Consider the following 18221-nt stretch of genomic DNA (forward strand, 5'->3'; position numbering starts at 1 on the left):
GCCTGGAAGCTTGGGGCCGAAACCACTTCTTTGGCCTGCAATGGGAGGAGGCCGTTCCTGCTGGGGTTACTGGGACCCAGCACAATGGTTGAGCACGTTCCTGCTGGGGTTCCTGGGATGCCTCCTGCCCCGAGCTGCAGGACGTAGAGACCCAGGGTCTGGATAAAGGGGCTGGAGCATGAGTGTGATGGGAGCGGCTGAGGGAGCTGGGGGTTCAGCTGGAGAACAGGAGCTGAGGGGAGACCTTCTGATCTCTGACCTGCCTGAAAGGAGCTTGGAGCCAGGGGGGTCGGGCTCTGCTCCCCAGGAACAAGCGCCAGGAGCAGAGGAAACGGCCTCAAGTTGTGCCAGGGGAGGTCGAGGTTGGATCTGGGGACCAATTTCTTCCCCCAAGGGCTGTGGGGCATTGGAACAGGCTGCCCAGGGCAGTGCTGGAGTCACCATCCCTGGAGGGGCTGGACAGACGGACATGAGGTTCTCAGGACATGGGGCAGTGCCAGGGGTGAGGAACGGGTGGACTCGGTGATCTTGAGGGGCTCTTCCAACCAAACCGATTCTGTGATTCTGAGACCACCACTCAGGGTATGTGCCTGTCGCTGCTGCATTCTGGCCCTGCGCGGGGTGTCTGGGTGAAGGGAGCAGCAATCCCGACCTGGGCCAGAGCGGGTTCCACTCCTGGAGAGGCTGCACCCAGCTGCAGGGTCGTGGGACGGGAGCTGCTCCCCAGGAGGGCTCTACCTGCTTCAGAAAGCGTTCCTGGCCCGCTGGGGAACTGTTGATGAGGAAGCCGACGGCTGGAGGGGGAATGTTAGTTCTCCATCCTAGAGCAGTCTGGAATTGATGGTGTTTTCCGTTCTGTTTAGCATCAGCCCCTTCCCCCTCGGGGCTCATACCAAGAGGTTCTTGCAGAACCGCGCAGCTTTGCTTCTCCCAAACCCTCCGCTCTGCCCTGGCTCCCTCCTTCCCACTGCCACTGCTCCAGGCGGCCCGGGGGTGATTCAGCCCCCAGGGAATGGGGCATGACCTGGGCCGGGGGAAGAACTGGATCAGTCAAATGAATTCCAGTTAAGGGAAGAGTGCAGTCCTCGGTCGCTCTCCTTGAGGCTGGCTGGCGCAGGTGAGTTCCGTCCCGCATCCCCTGCAGCAGCTGCCACGGGACAGCGGTTCGTGGTGTCTGCCCTGTCCTGCTCTCCTGATCGCTGTCCTTGACTTTGCAGAGTTCCTGGACTTGCTGCTTGTGAGTTGTAGAATCACAGAATCATTTTGAATGGAAAAGCCCCTCAAGGTCATGGAGTCCAACCATAACCCACCCTGGCACTGCCCCATGTCCTCAGAACCTCATCTCCGTCTGTCCAACCCCTCCAGGGATGGTGACTCCAGCACTGCCCTGGGCAGCCTGTTCCAATGCCCCACAGCCCTTTGGGGAAGAAATTGCTCCCCAGATCCAACCTCAACCTCCCCTGGCGCAACTTGAGGCTGTTTCCTCTGCTCCTGGCGCTTGTTCCTTGGGAGCAGAAACAGCTCCCGTGCGGTTTTTGAGGTGAACACGCTGTTTTCTGTGACTCTTCCTGAGGCCCCTGTGCAGTGAGCTGGAGTGCTGGGACATCCCGCGCTGCCAGCGGGGCTGTAACGTCCCAAAGCCTCACACTGCACCTAACGGTGGGTGACGGAGGTGCCGTGTGTCCCCACGGCTGCCCCGTGAGCCAGGCTGCCCAGCGGCCGTGTCCCGCCAACGCGGGTTGCGGAGGGACCGGCGGGTCCCCGGGCGCTGCCGGGCTGCGGCAGGGCAGCAGGAGCCGTCGGCGCAGCACCAGCTGTTTTTAGGCCTTGGGTAAATGTTGGTGGCGTGGCCCTGTAATTATTGGGACAGGGTAAAAATAGAAGAGGTTCCTCCCCAGAACGCTTTTAGCAGCTCTCCCGTGCCCGCCGAGCCGTGCGTGGGCCGCGCTGTTTGCCGTGTGCCCGTGTACGATGGCCGGGGATTGCCACAGCTCCACCGGCCGCGGTCGGGAGCTCTGCCCGGCCCGCAGCGGGGAGGGGGGGGTGCTAAAATTGGAGTAGGGGAAACCAGCTCCGTCCCTGTGTCCAGACGCAGCCGCTTTCCGGGGCAGAGCTCCTGACGGGCGCTGGGTCCCCTCCTCGGGGGGCTTGGAGCAGCAGCGGCCGCCCCGGCGCTCGGTGCCATCGCATCTCCCTCGGCAAGGCGGTGTTTTTGTTGCAGGAGGGAAGTCTGGGCTGTGGGGCTGATGATGAGCAGGTCCTGTGCTGTGGGCCGGGGCTGTGGGTGCAGCCGCGGTGCTGCCCGGCTCAGCCGGAGCCCTGTGGTAAATCCAACCAGCACCTCGGTTCTGCAGAAAAACCTTTGGGTTGTTGTGGGATCCGATGCCAATTCAGACACGAGGCTTTGTAAACCGTGTGTTGCTGTGAGTGGAAGGACTGAACTGGGTTATACACAGCGAGGTCTTCTCTTGCTTGTGACCCAGTGTAATTAAACACTGGTGGGCTCTGGAGCCATGTGCTGGTGCGTCAGCCCAAAAATCTCCTTGGATTTCTGTATTGGAAAGGAGAGTCGTGTTTTGGACCCATTTCATGTAGGTAACCCTGCAACTACTGGGCTGTACGGGCCCGTGACCTCCAGACAGAGCAATCTGTCTAACGCAGCCTTTTGTGACCCATTTTGACTCTCACGCTGCTCCCGTATTGCAACTTAAGCTGCAGCTTCCACGGCAAGGCACATGAGCGGGAATGCGAACGTGCAACCCCAGCTCTGAGCATTGATCTGTCACTCTGCAGGCACTGGGAGGGCAGGGAAGGGGATGGAGGGAGCGTCCTGCACCGCGAAGCAGCCCTGCAGCTCTGCTGAGCTCGTCTGGCTGCTGCGCACAGCTGTGAGCATCGCCAAGGATCGCTGAGCGTCGCCAGGGATTGCTGAGCATGGCCTGGGATTGCTGAGCATCACTGAGAATCGCCAGAGATCGCTGAGCATCATTGAAAATCGCCAGAGATCACTGAGCATCACTGAGAATCGCCAGAGATCGCCGAGCATCACCGAGGATTGCTAAGTATCGCCGAGGATCACCGAGGATCGCTAAGTATCGCTGAGGATCACTGAGCATCACTGAGAATCGCTGAGCATCGTCGAGCATCACCGAGGATCAATGAGCATCACTGAGCATTGCTGAGTATCACCAAACATCGCTGAGTATCGTCAAACATGGCTGAGTATCACCAAACATCTCTTAGCATCGCTCTGCAGCCTCTTTGGGGCGAGGAAGAAGTAGGACAAAAAAAGATAATTCAGGTGCCGCTGGCACGTCCTGTTGCTTCCTCTTTCTGAGTTGGCGCTGCTCTGCGCCAGGGAAGGGTGGAGGTCAAACTGAATGTGTGCTAATGAGGCTCATTAGTGCATTTCTGAATGATTCCCACTTAAAGAGGGTGTAGGTTTTGGGCAGACGGGGTCCAGGCACCAGTGTCCTGCCCGGGCAGGTGTCCCTGAGGGGCAGCAGCGAGGGCAGCTCTGCTCTGAGGAGGATCGTGGAGCGTTGGATCAGGAGCACAGGCAAATCATGGGATTTGTCTGCTCCAAACATCAGCAAATCACCGAAAATACCTATTATGGTAAATAGTTGGAGAAGATGTCACTTCTCCAGCGCCCGGTGTCCCTGTGCCCCCCGGCTGCAGCCGTGTCTCGCTGTCCTCTCTGTGCTGCTCCCAAACCTTTTTCCACCGTTAACCCCTGCTCGGCAGCACCGGGGCCACCCAGAGCCGCGAGGGATGGGAAGTGTCCCCTGGTTGAGGACCACGGGCCTGGTCTGACGCTTTCCTGCTGCTCTCGCCCTTCAGAGAGACGTTTGCAGACACTTGGGGTTGGAGATGGATGCTGGGTGGGGATCCCTCTGCAGCACAAGTGCAGGGCTGGGGCACAACCTGGTCTTGCTCTTTGGCAAACTGGATTCTCCAGTAACTTTCACTAAAATGGTCGGTTTTGAGTTGTGGATAGTAGAGATTTGGGAGCTCAGGTGCAGATTTAACCAGCCTGCAAAGGAACAGCCGGGCAAGGCTGTTTTCAGTGGGGTTGGGGGGAGTCTCGCTGTGTTTCAGGAGCGAGAGGAAACGGCCTCAAGTTGCACCAGGGGAGGTTGAGCTTGGATCTGGGGACCAATTTCTTCCCCAAAGGGCTGTGGGGCATTGGAACAGGCTGCCCAGGGCAGTGCTGGAGTCACCATCCCTGGAGGGGCTGGACATGGAGATGAGGTTCTCAGGGACACGGGCCAGTGCCAGGGTTGGGGGAATGGGTGGACTCAATGGTCTTGAGGGGCTTTTCCAACCAACGTGATTCTGTGATTCTATGGGGGGTCTGTGTCCCATCACCCCGTCCCTCGGGGTGTGCGGCCGTCACCTCCACAGGTGGAGCACCCAGCCCGAGCAGCGAGGACCAGCCCTTGGGAGCCAGCTGCTCCCCCAAGAGAGGAGAAAAGCCAAAGTTCACATGAGCGTTTTCAGTCGGTGGTGCCGTGCAGAGGACACTGCTCCCAGTGTCGCTCCTGGTCCCTCTGGTTGTGGAGGAACCCCCGGACACCATCTTGTCCTCTCCCTCCAAGCGCCTGGCACTGTTATGACAGGACAGGGATGACGGTTTTAAACTAAAGGAGGGAGATTCAGGCCGGACATGAGGAAGAAATTGTTGCCCTGAGGGTGGTGAGAGCCTGGCCCAAGTTGCCCAGAGAGGTGGTGGCTGAACCATCCCTGGAGACATCCCAGGCCAGGCTGGACGGGGCTCTGAGCAACCTGAGCTGGTGCAGATGTCCCTGCTCATGGCAGGGGGGCACTGGGGGAGCTGTGACGGTCCCTTCACCCCAGCCCGTGTGCGGCTGGATGGTTTTGCAGCGTCTGTGCCCTGCAGCGGTTCCGGCTGCGGTGTTCGGCACTGCTCTGCGGGGCTGGGCTCGGCTGCTCTCCTGGCAGCCGCTGGTGGCCGAGGACGGTGTGTGTGGTGGGGGCCCCGTGTTTGCTGGTCATGCCAAGCCCAGGGTACTGATGAAAAGCTTCCTGTGACGCAGCGGCAGGAGCATTTCCAGCAAAGGCTGTGGGTACACAAGTGGCAGGCGGCTGTAAACCCTTATCTCTGTCCCCTGCCAGGAACCCTCCGGGCCCCAGCAGCGCTTTCCTGGGACGGGCTCTCGGAAACAGATGGAATTTTTTTTTTTGTTTAATTACTTCCTCTTATGCCTTAATGTTTCTAAAGATAAATACAGCTTGCCCCTTCGCATCTGCTCAAGAAACAGTAAAGCTTTACAACGGAACGGTGCTCCGTATCAGCATGTCCCGTGCCTGGGCTCCAAATCTGCGGTTTGTTTCACAGACAGTGGTAAATCCTCCTTTCCAGCTCCCTGCCTGGGATGATTTATTTAATGGGGGGTCCTGCTGGGCTGGTCCCTCCTTCACCACCCAGTCCCAGGTCCCAGGGTCTTTCCTTCCCCATTGGGCTGTTTGCTCCAGGGTGAGTGTTGAGACGCTTAATTTGAGAGTAAGAGCAGGTCTGAGGCAGGTAATGACAGCTCGGGGATGGGAGCAGGGGCCTGGGGACGGAATGGTGTGAAAATAGAACGGTGGAGAGCTCTGTGAGGGAGAACAAGGCCGGCTGGTTCTTCGGGGGATTTAATTTTAGCTCTTCTGTAAACATCTCACTGCCGAGCGGCTCATCCAGAAGAAGCTCCAAGTCGTGACTCTTGGTGGAATCGCGGTGCTGGGAAGACACGAACGGGTCCTCGTCACCCTGCGGCGCCGGGCACTGACCCCCCAGCTCCAGGATGGGTGACCCAAAAATGCAGTATTTTGCCTGCCTCTGGCCATTGGAAGGAATTTCCCAACAAGGAGCTGGTCGCGTTTCGATGTGGACGCTGTTGGTCGTGTTCTGATAGGAGTTGCATGTAGACAGTTTGCTTTGCCTCCCAGTTCTGCATTCACTCCCATCCCAAACTGTTTGTCCTTCTGATCGTTATCATCTCGTGTTTACAGAAAGCCAAACGTCCTCAAAACATCACCAAGGCGATTGTTAAACACAGAATGAGTTCATTTTTTCCCCTTTTTTTTTTAATGTGCTCAGGATGGGAATTGGCGTTCTGAGTGCAACTTTGACTCTTTGTAGGGATTTCTGCCTCAAAAGGATGTTTGTAAGAGCCGAAAGTGTCCGTGTCGTCCCGCTCCTGTCCTGCAGACGTGCTGCAGGTGCAGGTTCTGAGTCTGGTTCAGTCCTCGGCGCCGTGTGAGGTGCCGGTGGTTTGGCTGCTGGGCCCGTGTCCCCGGGAACGGTCGAGCTCCGACTCCTCCTGAACTACTTCTTCTGTGAAGTTGCACCAAAACATGAAGCAGAGGAGAAGGTGTGGAATCTGTATTTGTCTGGATTCTGTATTTGTCTGGGTTGTTTGTCTGGACTATTTACTCCTCCGGCTTGCTGGCCCCTGTGCCCGCAGCAGGGACTTGGTCTCCTGGGGGGGACAGTGGGAGCCCGGTCAGTGCCACCCCACGTACCCGTGGCAGCAGAGAGACTCTTCCTCATCTCCCCTCCGTCTGCGGGGCCGAGCCGTGTCCCCTGGTGTCACACCGGCGGGTGGCATGCCACCACCGGAGGGGTGTGGAGCCGGGGGGTCCCCAGGGAGGGCTGGGGACGGTGGCAGCCGTGGGGCTGCGGCGGTGGCCAGGAGCAGCGGGCCAGCCCCACACACAGCCCTTTTGTTTTCCCCACAGAAAAGCCATTCTTGGTGCTCCGTTCATAAATATGTCATGAGGGAACAGCGTGGCCATTGTCCCCCGGCAGACACTCGGCTGTTGTTCTGGGGCGGCCGTGCCCCCCGGTGCGGTGGGTTTGTGGGGTGGGGGGAGGACGTCAGGCCCGGGATGGGGCTGCCTTGCTGCTGCAGTTCTGAATCCCTCTTTCTGCCTTATTCTCTCTCTCTGTTGTTTTATAAATCCCCCAGAGCTTCACGCTGCTCACCGGCCAGGAGGAACTGATGCCCATGGGCTGGAATATCCCAGTACCCAGCTTCCCCAGTCCTGCCGGTGCTGACTCCCAGTTAACAGGGGTGCTCAGTGGTGCTCCTGCCCTTCTCATCATCAGGCTTCTCATAGGGAACTTAGAGCCAGTGGGATGAACACAAAAGCCTTGGTGTGAAGATCACACAACTGGGGAAGATCTCAAAGGTGCTTCTCTCGTACTGAGAGTGAGAGAAATGAGAAGGACAAGGGGGTTTGTCTGTGAAACCGCTCCCTGGGGAGAGGCGTGATGGGCAGGGAGGGGAAGGGACAGACAGACGGACTTGGCTGTAATGGTGATATCTGAAAGCGAAACAGCAGGTGTGGATTTAGAGTGGACAATAAAATCGCGTTTCCTGGTTGGCGTGCTGGAGAGGAGAGTCCTGCAGCCCTGAGAGCTCGGTGGGAGCTGTTGGGCCGTGGACAGTGTCCGTCCCCGTGAGCTGGGTCTTCTCTGGCCAGGCCGGGTCCTAGAATCACAGATGGTTTGTGTTGAAGGACCTCCCCAGCTCCCCCAGCACCCCCCTGCCATGGGCAGGGACATCTGCACCAGCTCAGGTTGCTCAGAGCCCCGTCCAGCCTGGCCTGGGATGTCTCCAGGGATGGTTCATCCACCACCTCTCTGGCCAACCTGGGCAGGCTCTCACCACCTGCAGGGCAACAATTTCTTCCTCATGTCCAGCCTGAATCTCCCTCCTTTAGTTTAAAACCATCACCCCTCATTATGTCGCAGTTGTTCTCTTCTTCATCTCTGCTTGGGAGAGGTGCACATTGTTGGCTGCAGTTGTGTGGGCTCTTTCCCTTTTCCTTTTAAATTGTTGAATTGTTCTTCTGTAAAAAGCGAATTCCGTCAGACGGAGCAGAGTGGTGGAGGGCTGGGGAGCAGATGTAGCTCTTTGCGATGCCTGGAAGAACTACAGCAGCCTGTCAGCTGCCGTTTGGTAGTTTTGGGGGTCGGGGTGTGAGATACGGGGATTGCCTGCAGCTCCTGTGCGATCGGCGCAGGTCAGATCATGGTGTTGGCAGCTCTGTCCTGTGACAGGCATGTCCTGGTGAGCCGGCGATGCCTGTTGGATTTTTGCAGAGGCTGCAGCCTTGTACCGCTCGCCCGGCAGAGCTTTCCTGTTGCTGGCAGGCGTCACCAGGGCAGTTCCTGCCTTGGCCTCGGTCGCAGGCGCCGCGCACCAGGCGCTGCAGCGGGACCTGGCCGCGGTTCAGCCGCGGCGGGCTGTGGGGATGTGCTGCACCCCAGCACTGCGGCAATGGGCGGAGCGGGGGGACCTGAGCCCCCGACCTCACCCTGCACATCAACGTGGCCCCAACACCATCTCCTGGACCTGCTGGAGAGGGGCCAGAGCAGCCCCAGAAATGATCCGAGGCTGGAACAGCTCTGCTGGGAGGACAGGCTGGGAGAGCTGGGTGCTCAGCTGGAGAAGAGAAGCTGCGGGGAGACCTTAGTGTGGCCTTTCCGGACTTAAAAGGGGGCGAGAAGAAAGATGGGGACAGACTTTTGAGCAGGGCCTGTTGTGATAGGACAAGGGGTGATGGTTTTAAACTAAAGGAGGGAGATTCAGGCCAAACATGAGGAAGAAATTGTTGGCCCTGAGGGTGGTGAGAGCCTGGCCCAGGTTCCCAGAGAGGTGGTGGCTGAAGCATCCCTGGAGACATCCCAGGCCAGGCTGGACGGGGCTCTGAGCAACCTGAGCTGGTGCAGATGTCCCTGCTCATGGCAGGGGGGCACTGGGGGAGCTGGGGAGGTCCTTCAGCACAAACCATCCGTGATTCTGTGATTCCTCAGTTTGTCACAGCAGCTGAATGTAGTGGTGGTGGTTTGTTGTTTGTGGGATTTGATTTGATTTGAATTCCAGCCATCCTGAGTAGTCAGGTGCTGGTTTGTCATAGATGCAACCTGCACATTTTGGGCGAGAATGTCTCTCACGGTCTCTGGACAGATCGCTTGTTTTCCTGCAGACTCTGCAATGCCCCATTTCTTGCTGCCGGCCCTTTCCCACACGTCCCCTGCCCTTTCGCACCCGCACCGCGCTGTGCCGGCAGATGGGTGCGTGGCCGACGGGTCAGACTGCGGCCGGCTGATGCGGCAGCTCCTGCCGCTCTCGGGTGGGTGCTCAGCCCCGTGCGATCCTGCCAGGGCGACGCGGGTCGTTCCACGAGCACCATCAGCAACCTGCTCCAGGGCCGGTGCCGTTCCCAGCCGATGGCGCAGGCTCCGGTGTGTTTTGGTGCGGTTTGGTGTGCCCATCACTCACCGCAGCACTCTTGGCAGGAGCTTCAGGCCCCCGTGAAGTTTGCGTTTCATGGCTTGGTGCTTCGTGGATTAATACTGTTTTGCTTTGCAGCGTAAAGTATTTTATGATGCTTTAAAGCAGCTAAACTTCTTAAATAATCTGTGCTTTGAGATACCAAGCAGCTCCTGGAAGCCTCTGCCAACAACACTCAAAGGAGCCATGAAGTTGAGGCCCATGTCCGTGTACCTGGGGTGAGCTGGCGAGACACTTGTGTTTGAAACGACCCCCTGGCTGTCCCTGTGCTGGAGCTCCTCTTGCTCTGGTGCTGAGGACTCGCAAGCTTCGTGTTCCCCTGAATTTCATCGTGCCGAATTGCCGAGGTTTGGGGGTGTGGAGTTGTGTCAGACCTCGCAGGAGCACTCGTTTCTTGAGACTGACAGTACAGGTTGTACTGTGTGGCTTGGTGAAACACCCTCCGTGTTCCAGTAACCGGAGAGCAGAGGGATTCAACTGGGAGGGCTGAGAAAGGGCTTGTTCCAAACAAGGTACTTTGCCTGAAAAACTCTCCTCACTCCATTGTCGCAGCAGCTCCACAGAGATGATCCAACTCCTGAAGTGCTGGAGAGTCACAGAGCCATAGAATCGTGTTGATTGGAAGAGCCCCTCCAGATCACAGAGTCCGACCATAACCCACCCCTGGCACTGCCCCATGTCCCTGAGAACCTCATCTCGGTCTGTCCAACCCCTCCAGGGATGGTGACTCCAGCACTGCCCTGGGCAGCCTGTTCCAATGCCCCACAGCCCTTTGGGGAAGAAATTGGTCCCCAGATCCAACCTCAACCTCCCCTGGCGCAACTTGAGGCCGTTTCCTCTGCTCCTGGCGCTTGTTCCTGGGGAGCAGAGCCCGACCCCCCTGGCTCCAAGCTCCTTTCAGGCAGGTCAGAGATCAGAAGGTCTCCCCTCAGCTCCTGTTCTCCAGCTGAACCCCCAGCTCCCTCAGCCGCTGCACAGTTGGTTCCTCGTTGGCCAGACCCTGCGGTGTCCCCGGTGGTTCGGCACAGACCGGCATCGCCTGCGGCACCGGGAGGGGGGAGCGATGGGGAGTCTCTCGCTTGGCCGTGACCCCCGGCCCAAGCACCGGCCGTTCCCATAGAGCGTCCCCGGTGTGGCCGCGTTCAGCACACCGGCCTGCCCCGGGGTTAAGGTCGTCTGCTTGGGTTGTGTCAGCTGAGTGTTTAACTTCTTGCTTATTTAGAATTTCCTGTCTGATGATAACATCTCATAAACTTCCAAATATAGCTTAGCGCTAATGCAGACGGTGACCGGCTGCCCCAGCAGCAGTGCCCAGGTGCCCCCGTGGGTCGGTCCGGCCGTGGGGCAGGGGGCAGGAAGGAAGGCTGGGGCGGCGGGGGCCGGGACACGTGTGTTCCCAGGCTGGGGACAGCGAGGAGTCGGCGGGGCTGGTCCGGCTGCCCCCGCAGGAAGGGCCGCGGCCCTGGGACAGGCTGATACGGCCCAGAAATGGGCAGGCGAGGATCAGGCTGCCCGAGGAGCAGCTGGGGAAAGCGCCTGGCAGCCTGGCCAGGATTTGTAACAAAGATCAGGATGTGCCTGCCCCACAGACAGCTAAATAGTGCTGCAGCGCTTGGCTTTGAGAAGACCTGGAGGGTCAAGCTTCCCCTGTCTCTGAACAGCTCCTGGAGAGATTTGTACTTTTGCGTTGAGGATGATAGAATCGGTCAGAGTTATAGAATCATTTTGGTTGGAGAAGACCTTTGTTCTGGGCTCCCCAGTTCGAGAAGGACAAGGAGTCACTGGAGAGAGTCCAGGGAGGGACATAGAGATGCTGAGGGGTCTGGAGCATCTTTGTGCCGAGGAAAGGCTGAGAGAGCTGGGGCTGCTGAGCTGGAGAAGAGAAGCTGAGAGGGATCTGATCACTGGGCTCAATATCTCCGGGTGGGTGTCAGAGGATGGAGCAGACTCTGTTCAGTGGTGCCCAACGCCAGGGTGAGGGGCAACGGGCACAGACTGAAACACGGGAGGGTCCGTGTGAACAGGAGGAGAAACTTGTTTGCTGGGAGGTGCCAGAGCCTGGAGCAGGCTGCCCAGAGCGGGTGTGGAGTCTCCTTCTCTGAGACATTCAAACCCCCTGGGATCCTGTGCGATCTGCTCTGTGACCCTGCGTGAGCAGGTGGGCTGGGGATCCACAGAGCTCCTGCAGCCCCCAGCCCGGGGTGCTGGGGTTCTGTGACCTTGAACATCGAGTCTGTCCATTAAATAATCATAATACATGGCCTTGTATCAGTTTCCCTCGCGAGCAGGTGAGCGCGGTTGCAGATGTGGGCTCGGGGCAGGGCTCCGGCTCTCACGGGGGACAGGCCGGCAGGGAGCTGCAGTTCTGACGTGTGTCTAGAAGGATTTCCCTGTCTGTGACACTTGAGCCGGGTCGTTCGTGCTTGGAGGAGGCAGGTTTTGCTTGACGCGTTTGGCTGTGAGCGCCTTGTGGCGACTGACGCTGTGAGCGGCACGTGGGACCTGTCCGGGGGTGAGGAGCTGTCTGAGCACGGGGGGATTTGCTAACCCAACACCCGATGCTGTTTTCTTGGCACTGACCTTTCCATTTTGGGCTGCAGACTATAAGTGGCATTTTTTCTGATGCCTTGTTCTGCTAAATTCAGCTGCGGCTGGCTGGTGGTGACTGGAGCGGTAGAAACAGGACTGCGTGCCGAAAATAGCCCTGTGGTGGTGCCGCTTCTGGGGAGGCTCCTCCTGCCCCACTGGGCCGAAATCCGGCTGTGCCGCAGGGAGAGCGGAGTCCCTGGTGCTCCCGAAGGCCGCAGGTGGTGTTGTAAGGGACAAGTGTCCCGGCTGTGTCACCAGCAGCGTGGGCAGCAGGTTTGGGGGGATCCTGCCCCTCTGCCCCGCTCTGTGAGACCCCCCTGCAGTGCTGGGCCAGCTCTGGGTCCTCAGCATGGGACACACATGGACCTGCTGGAGAGGGGCCAGAGGAGCCCCAGCAATGACCCGAGGCTGGAACAGCTCTGCTGGGAGGACAGGCTGGGAGAGCTGGGTGCTCAGCTGGAGAAGAGAAGCTCCAGGTAAACCTTAGAGCAGCCTCCAGCACCTAAAGGGTCCTACAAGAAAGCTGGAGAGGGACTTTTACAAGGGCAGAGAGTGATAGGACAAGGGGTGATGGTTTTAAACTAAAGGAGGGAGATTCAGGCCAGACATGAGGAAGAAATTGTTGGCCCTGAGGGTGGTGAGAGCCTGGCCCAGGTTGGCCAGAGAGGTGGTGGCTGAAGCATCCCTGGAGACATCCCAGGCCAGGCTGGACGGGGCTCTGAGCAACCTGAGCTGGTGCAGATGTCCCTGCTCATGGCAGGGGGGCACTGGGTGAACTTTAAGGTCCCTTCCAACCCAACCCATCCTGTGGTTCGATGATAAGAGGCAGTTGTCCCCCAGGACGATGGGTGGACACAGCCATGCCTTGGCAGCTCTGCGAGGGACTGAGGTCCCACTTTCCAGGGGCTGCTGCCTTCCCGGCTGTGCCCAGCCTGGCTACGAGCGAAACCCTTCTCAGGATTCCCAGTTCCCAGACTCCAGCCTCATGCACTGGGGCAGGTTTTACCGTGAGCAGCTTTGTCGCTGACGGGACATGGCCGGTGTGGAAGCTCTTCCCCACCTTGCAGGCTCTGTGAGCGCAACCAGAGCGACTTGAGCTCCAGGGGTGGTTTGGCCGTCGCTTCAGGCCGTCCTGAGAGCTGGTGGCTCCAGGAGAGCCGGCTGGATCAGCGCCCGGGCCGGGCGCAGAGCAGGTTTGTGTTGGGGCTGGTGCCAGGTGTGGGCGGGAGCCCCCCAGCAGTGCTGCCGCTCCGGGAGCCGTGAAACCGCAGGGAAACGGCAGCTCCAGGGGAACCCAAAAAGAAAACGGAGCACCGCGATGCTGTTGTTTGGCGAAAATGTCAAGTGCCAAGTTGTAGATAACGAGCAGTGAATTGCGGTTCCAAATCTGTGTGTATGATTGTGTGTTAGCAACGTGAGGAAGGAAACTTATGACCTGAGATCAGCTGCACTTCTGCTTTGCCTCTTACGCACCTTGAGATAAGGGGTTTGCGAGCTGTTTGCTCATGACTGTATAAAAATCGCCGCTTTTCCCGCTGGCATGGGCAGCGCTGCCGGCCAGACGTGTTTGCGGAACGGGCCAGGGTCACTTTGTGCTGCCGTGTCCGTGCAGGGTGACACGGTGCCAGCGTGTTGGGGCCGCAGTGCCGCTGGCACTGCTCCCGCTGACCCCCTCTTGTCTCCGCAGGGAGCGGGGATGGCCAGGGCCAGATCCTGCAGCGGTTCCCGGAGAAGGACTGGGAGGACAACCCCTTTCCCCAAGGCATCGAGCTGGTGAGTGTGCTGTCCCTCAGGACGGGGACCCCGGGGAGCGTGACCGGTGTGCGGGGATGGTGACATTGCGGGGACGGTGACACGGTGGCACCGCGTGCACACACCCCACTGGATGCTGCGGGGCCTGACGGGGGGAGCCCATGAGATGGGGGTTCCCACCTGCCCCCAGCACAGCTCCAGCTCTGGAACACGTTGGGATGCAGACGGTCGCTGCCGCTTGCCCTGCCCAGCGCTCGCTGCTCTCCTGGCCACTCTGCTCCTCTCCTCGGGGATCGGCTGCTGGGCTTGCTGGAACGCTTCAAGAGCTTCAGTGTAAATATCCATGTCATGAGAAGCACGGCTCTGCTGTTGTCCGACCTTTCTGCAGAGCAAACCGCTCTGCTCCCCGGGCCGGCGGCCGCGGCTCGCCCTCCTCGCCCTCCTCACCCTCCTCGCCCTCGCAGGGCTGGGTGTGCTCTGTTTGCATCCACCCACGAGGAGCCGCTGGCCCGGTGTCCCTTTCCCGGCCCTCCGGAGACGTTCTCCTGCTGCTGGGAGCCCTTGGAGGCTGCGATGTTGCTGGGTCGTACCCGTAAAGCGACACACCCAGTCGAATTTGTCATGGTGTGGGTTCTCCACAAACCAGCTTCTAACTGATCAAGGATGAAGGGATTGTTCTTATTGCTGAATTTGAGCAGAAGTTCTCAGACCGTGCCTGCTGCTGTTGTGCTGCCACCGAGAGCTCTGAAGGAGACGAGTTGTTGCTCCACTGCAGCCAGAGCGGGCGGCTCAGGCTGCCGCTTCTTCAGACCCTTTTCACCCCTAAACTGAGCCCCCTTTCAGGCTTCTCTCCTTCTCCTCCCCTGTTTCCAGCTGAAGTACAGCAGAGGACAAAACCAGAGAGGGACGAGGCTTTAGGAGTCCCGTCCCCGCCTCGCTGGGGCTCTCCCCACGCTGCTCCCCAAGGCCTCGCAGGTGCCGTTGCTGTGCCGGGAGGTGCCGGCGCCTGCGGGGCTGGAGTGTGCCGCTCAGTGAGAGCCGAGAGCCCCTGTGCCCCCGGAGCAGGGAGACGGGAGCCCCCAACCCTTCTGGGTTGTGTTGGAGGGACATCACCTCCCTGCTGGGACAGGCCAGCCCGAGCCACCGGCCAGCAGGACTCGCCGAAGGGCGTCTGAGCATCAGCCCTGACCGGGGGTGTTTTGGCGAGGCAGCCCGGGGTGCCTGGTGCAGCAAAGGGCATTCCAGGTCCCTGCGCGTCCCCAGGGCTTGGGTGGATCACAGGACAGGATCACGGAATCTCTCAGGTCGGAGGGGACCTGTGAGGGTCGTCGAGTCCAACTGGGAGAGTGGCCGTGGCCTTGGGAGCTTGTTTTCCTAGAACATGTCACCGTGCGTTGGGATCGCTGGCTTGTGCAGGCTCTGGATAGCCAAAGGGTGGTGGCCCCGTGGCCGCTCATTCCATGGCCTGGGCAAGTTCCCTGAGTGATTTAATGCTGGTTTTCCGAGTGGTGGGTCTGCGGCCACCCCCACCACCCGTCTGGACTCTCAGCTCCTGCCACATTCTGTGGCCTTGTCCAAGCTGGTGTCACCCCCACCTTTGGTGCCCGGGAACTTCCACACGAGCCGTGGCTGTCGGAGGCCGAGCAGCACCGTGCCGTGTGCCATCCAAAGCTCTCGTGTCAGGCTTAACCAAAAACCAGCCTTAAATGGTGGCAGGAGTGGAGGGTGTCAGAGCGGGACATGTCCCTGATCCCCATCCTTGTCCCTCTGCCCCGTCCCAGGGCCTTGGCCTCCGCAGTCACCGCCGCGGCCACCAAATCGTGCGGTGTGCCCGCTGGTAAGCGTGGCCGGTCACCGGGATCCGTGGCAGTGGCCGGTTCACCTTCCCATCGCGTGCTCACCCTAACGCCAGCACAATCTCGGACTTCTCTGTGCTATTTTGTCTGAGGCAAAAGCGTATATTCTTTGTCTGGTTAGTGTTTCCTGGTTGTCTGCAGGAGACTTGGGAGCTGTCCCAAGAAAAGAGGAAAGCTGCTTTTTTTCCCAAGGGTCAAACTGTCCGGCCAAAAAATCCCTGGAATTCAAACAATCGGAGCCCTGTCCTGTTGGGAGCCGGGGGCTGTCAGGAGGGGTCCGGGCAGAGCAGCAACTGCGCTCAGGCTAAAGCAGCTTCTGAAAATCAGGCAGAGCCCACCCTGGGGGGTTTGGGTTGTACATCACACCGCGGTCACCGCTCTGTTCCTTTTTAACAGCTTTTTGGGGGAGGAGGTTCTCTGGTGTGTGCAGGGAGCAGGAATTTGTAGCTTCTGCCCTTGCGCACTGTGTGACAGCGTTTCCAAACAAAATACCTCATTTTAACGGGTGGACGTTCCTCTGGAGAGAGACACGGGGTGTGAACGTGTCTCTGCTGCAGCATTTGCCCCTCTCAGCGCCCTGAGACCCCACACTGCGGGGGCAGCATCTCCAGGCCTTGGGGCAACTGGGAAAACTGGGTATTACTGCAGGGAAACTGAGGCAGGGAGCCCCGCTTGGGGCTGTGACCAACAGCTCTCATGTCCCAGGGTTACTGGTTGCAGTGCCCGCGGTGGCACCGGGTGAGGGGTGTGCTGTGGGAACGCAGATCCCAGCTCAAACTGGTGCCTGTGGGTGGTGCTGGTTTCTCTGCTCCCTCGTCCGGATCCCGCCCCTGGCGCTGGTCACAGCGCTGTTTGGGTTGGTCCTCACGTCCCCCTGTCCCACAGTGCCACCGGTCTGCGTGACACAGCGCGGGGTCGCCCAGGTCTTCAGGCTGCTCGTGGGTGGTTGTGTCATAGGATAGAATCATAGAATCACAGAATCATTTTGATTGGAAGAGACACTCAAGGTCATGGAGTCCAACCATAACCCACCCCTGGCACTGCCCCATGTCCTGAGAACCTCATGTCCGTCTGTCCAGCCCCTCCAGGGATGGTGACTCCAGCACTGCCCTGGGCAGCCTGTTCCAATGCCCCACAGCCCTTTGGGGAAGAAATTGGTTCCCAGATCCAACCTCACCCTCCCCTGGCGCAACTTGAGGCCATTTCCTCTGCTCCTGGCGCTTGTTCCTGGGGAGCAGAGCCCGACCCCCCTGGCTCCAAGCTCCTTTCAGGCAGGTCAGAGATCAGAAGGTCTCCCCTCAGCTCCTGTTCTCCAGCTGAACCCCCAGCTCCCTCAGCCGCTCCCATCACACTTGTGCTCCAGCCCCTCACCAGCTCCGTTCCCTTCTCTCAACTCGCTCCAGCACCTCAAGGCCTTTCTTGGTGTGAGGGGCCCCAAACTGCCCCCAGGATTCAAGGTCCCCATCCCAGGGGACGGTCACTCCCCGAGGGGTGCAGGGTGAGCATCCTCCCAGCCCCTGGCTGATTTTGGGCAGGGGTAGGTGAAGAGCTCCCTCTTGCACACACAGATCTTTAGCTCTGCCTGGGGGTCCATAGTTTAGTCCCCCTCTACCTGTGTCACCTGCAGTGTTGCAGGCTGCCACGGTACCACCATCGGTCATGGTCGGGCTGCTTCTGGAGGACTCTTGTTCCAGCCAACGTGCGCCCGTCTTTCATGGAGGACGTTTGTCCTTTCTAGAGGATCTGATTTGAAATGAGGCAGCGGCTGGGGAGGTCAGACATCTGAGTGCCTCATGCTTTATGAACGCGTGGCTGCTTTGTGTTACCTTCTGCAGGATAAAGGGCTCAGGGAGCAGTGGGTGCAATCAGACTGGGCTGAAGCTGCTCAGGGGCACAGACGGGGCAGAGCTGCCTACCCCGGTGTGACCTGATCTGGGGTGTCAGCTGCTGTGGTTGGCAGTGACCTGTTCTCTCAGCAGCGCTGTTTTTAGGAAGCTGATGTATTGCCCTGCGTCCCTGGCAGGGTGCTTGCTGCTTGGAGCTCCTGTCCATCCCGTGGGGGGACCGAGGGCTCCGGTGGTCCCTGCTGGGCCCAGGGCAGGGGGTGACAGAGCTGTGCCTTGGCCTGGGCAGGTGTAACCCCGAGTGAAGAGGTGCTGGTGTGTCCATGTTTGTGTTGTGCCATCGTTTCCCTGCGCCCGTTTAGCGGTGATGTAATTGCCTGCAGAATGGGCTGCGGCTCCTTGGTGTGACCGGGGAGCGGAGCAGAGAGTGGTGGTGTCATAGGATCATTTCAGTTGGAAGAGACCCTCAGGATCATCGAGTCCAACCATAACCTCACTTCAGCACTAACCAGTGTCCCTGAGAACCTCGTCTAAATGCCTTTTAAACCTGTCCAGGGATGGTGACTCCACCACTGCCCTGGGCAGCCTGGTCCAATACCTGTCGATGTCCTCGCGGGGTTCTCTGCTGGAGGAGCAGCCCCGGGGATCCGCACTTCTTTGCTCAGGCCTCTGGATGAGCACACCTGACCCCCAACATCTGGCCCGTACGTGCCAGTCTCCGCAGGGAAGGTTCGAAGCTGTGGTCGTTGCGTCCATCCCTCTCTCTGCACCGGGAAGCGCTGGGTCCCACGTCCCGCAGGGCAGCACTTCGTGTGCTGTGCCCGCGTCGTTCCTGCCGTGTCTGGGGAGTGTTTGCACAGAGCTGCGGG

General features: G+C 59.4%; 1 protein-coding gene across 5 annotated transcripts in view; it reads left to right on the forward strand.

Moving 5' to 3' along the window:
* Window positions 1-18221, forward strand: part of SBF1 (SET binding factor 1) — an 83615-nt gene that overhangs the window by 25656 nt on the left and 39738 nt on the right. For all 5 annotated transcript variants that reach the window (XM_065627012.1, XM_065627014.1, XM_065627015.1 and 2 more), the window contains exon 2: window positions 13588-13673. In XM_065627012.1, coding sequence (XP_065483084.1) covers window positions 13588-13673 — 86 coding nt within the window. The remainder of the gene's footprint in view (window positions 1-13587; window positions 13674-18221) is intronic.

Source organism: Caloenas nicobarica, chromosome 1 (genome assembly GCF_036013445.1).
Source record: "Caloenas nicobarica isolate bCalNic1 chromosome 1, bCalNic1.hap1, whole genome shotgun sequence".
Classification (NCBI taxonomy): Eukaryota; Metazoa; Chordata; class Aves; order Columbiformes; family Columbidae; genus Caloenas; species Caloenas nicobarica.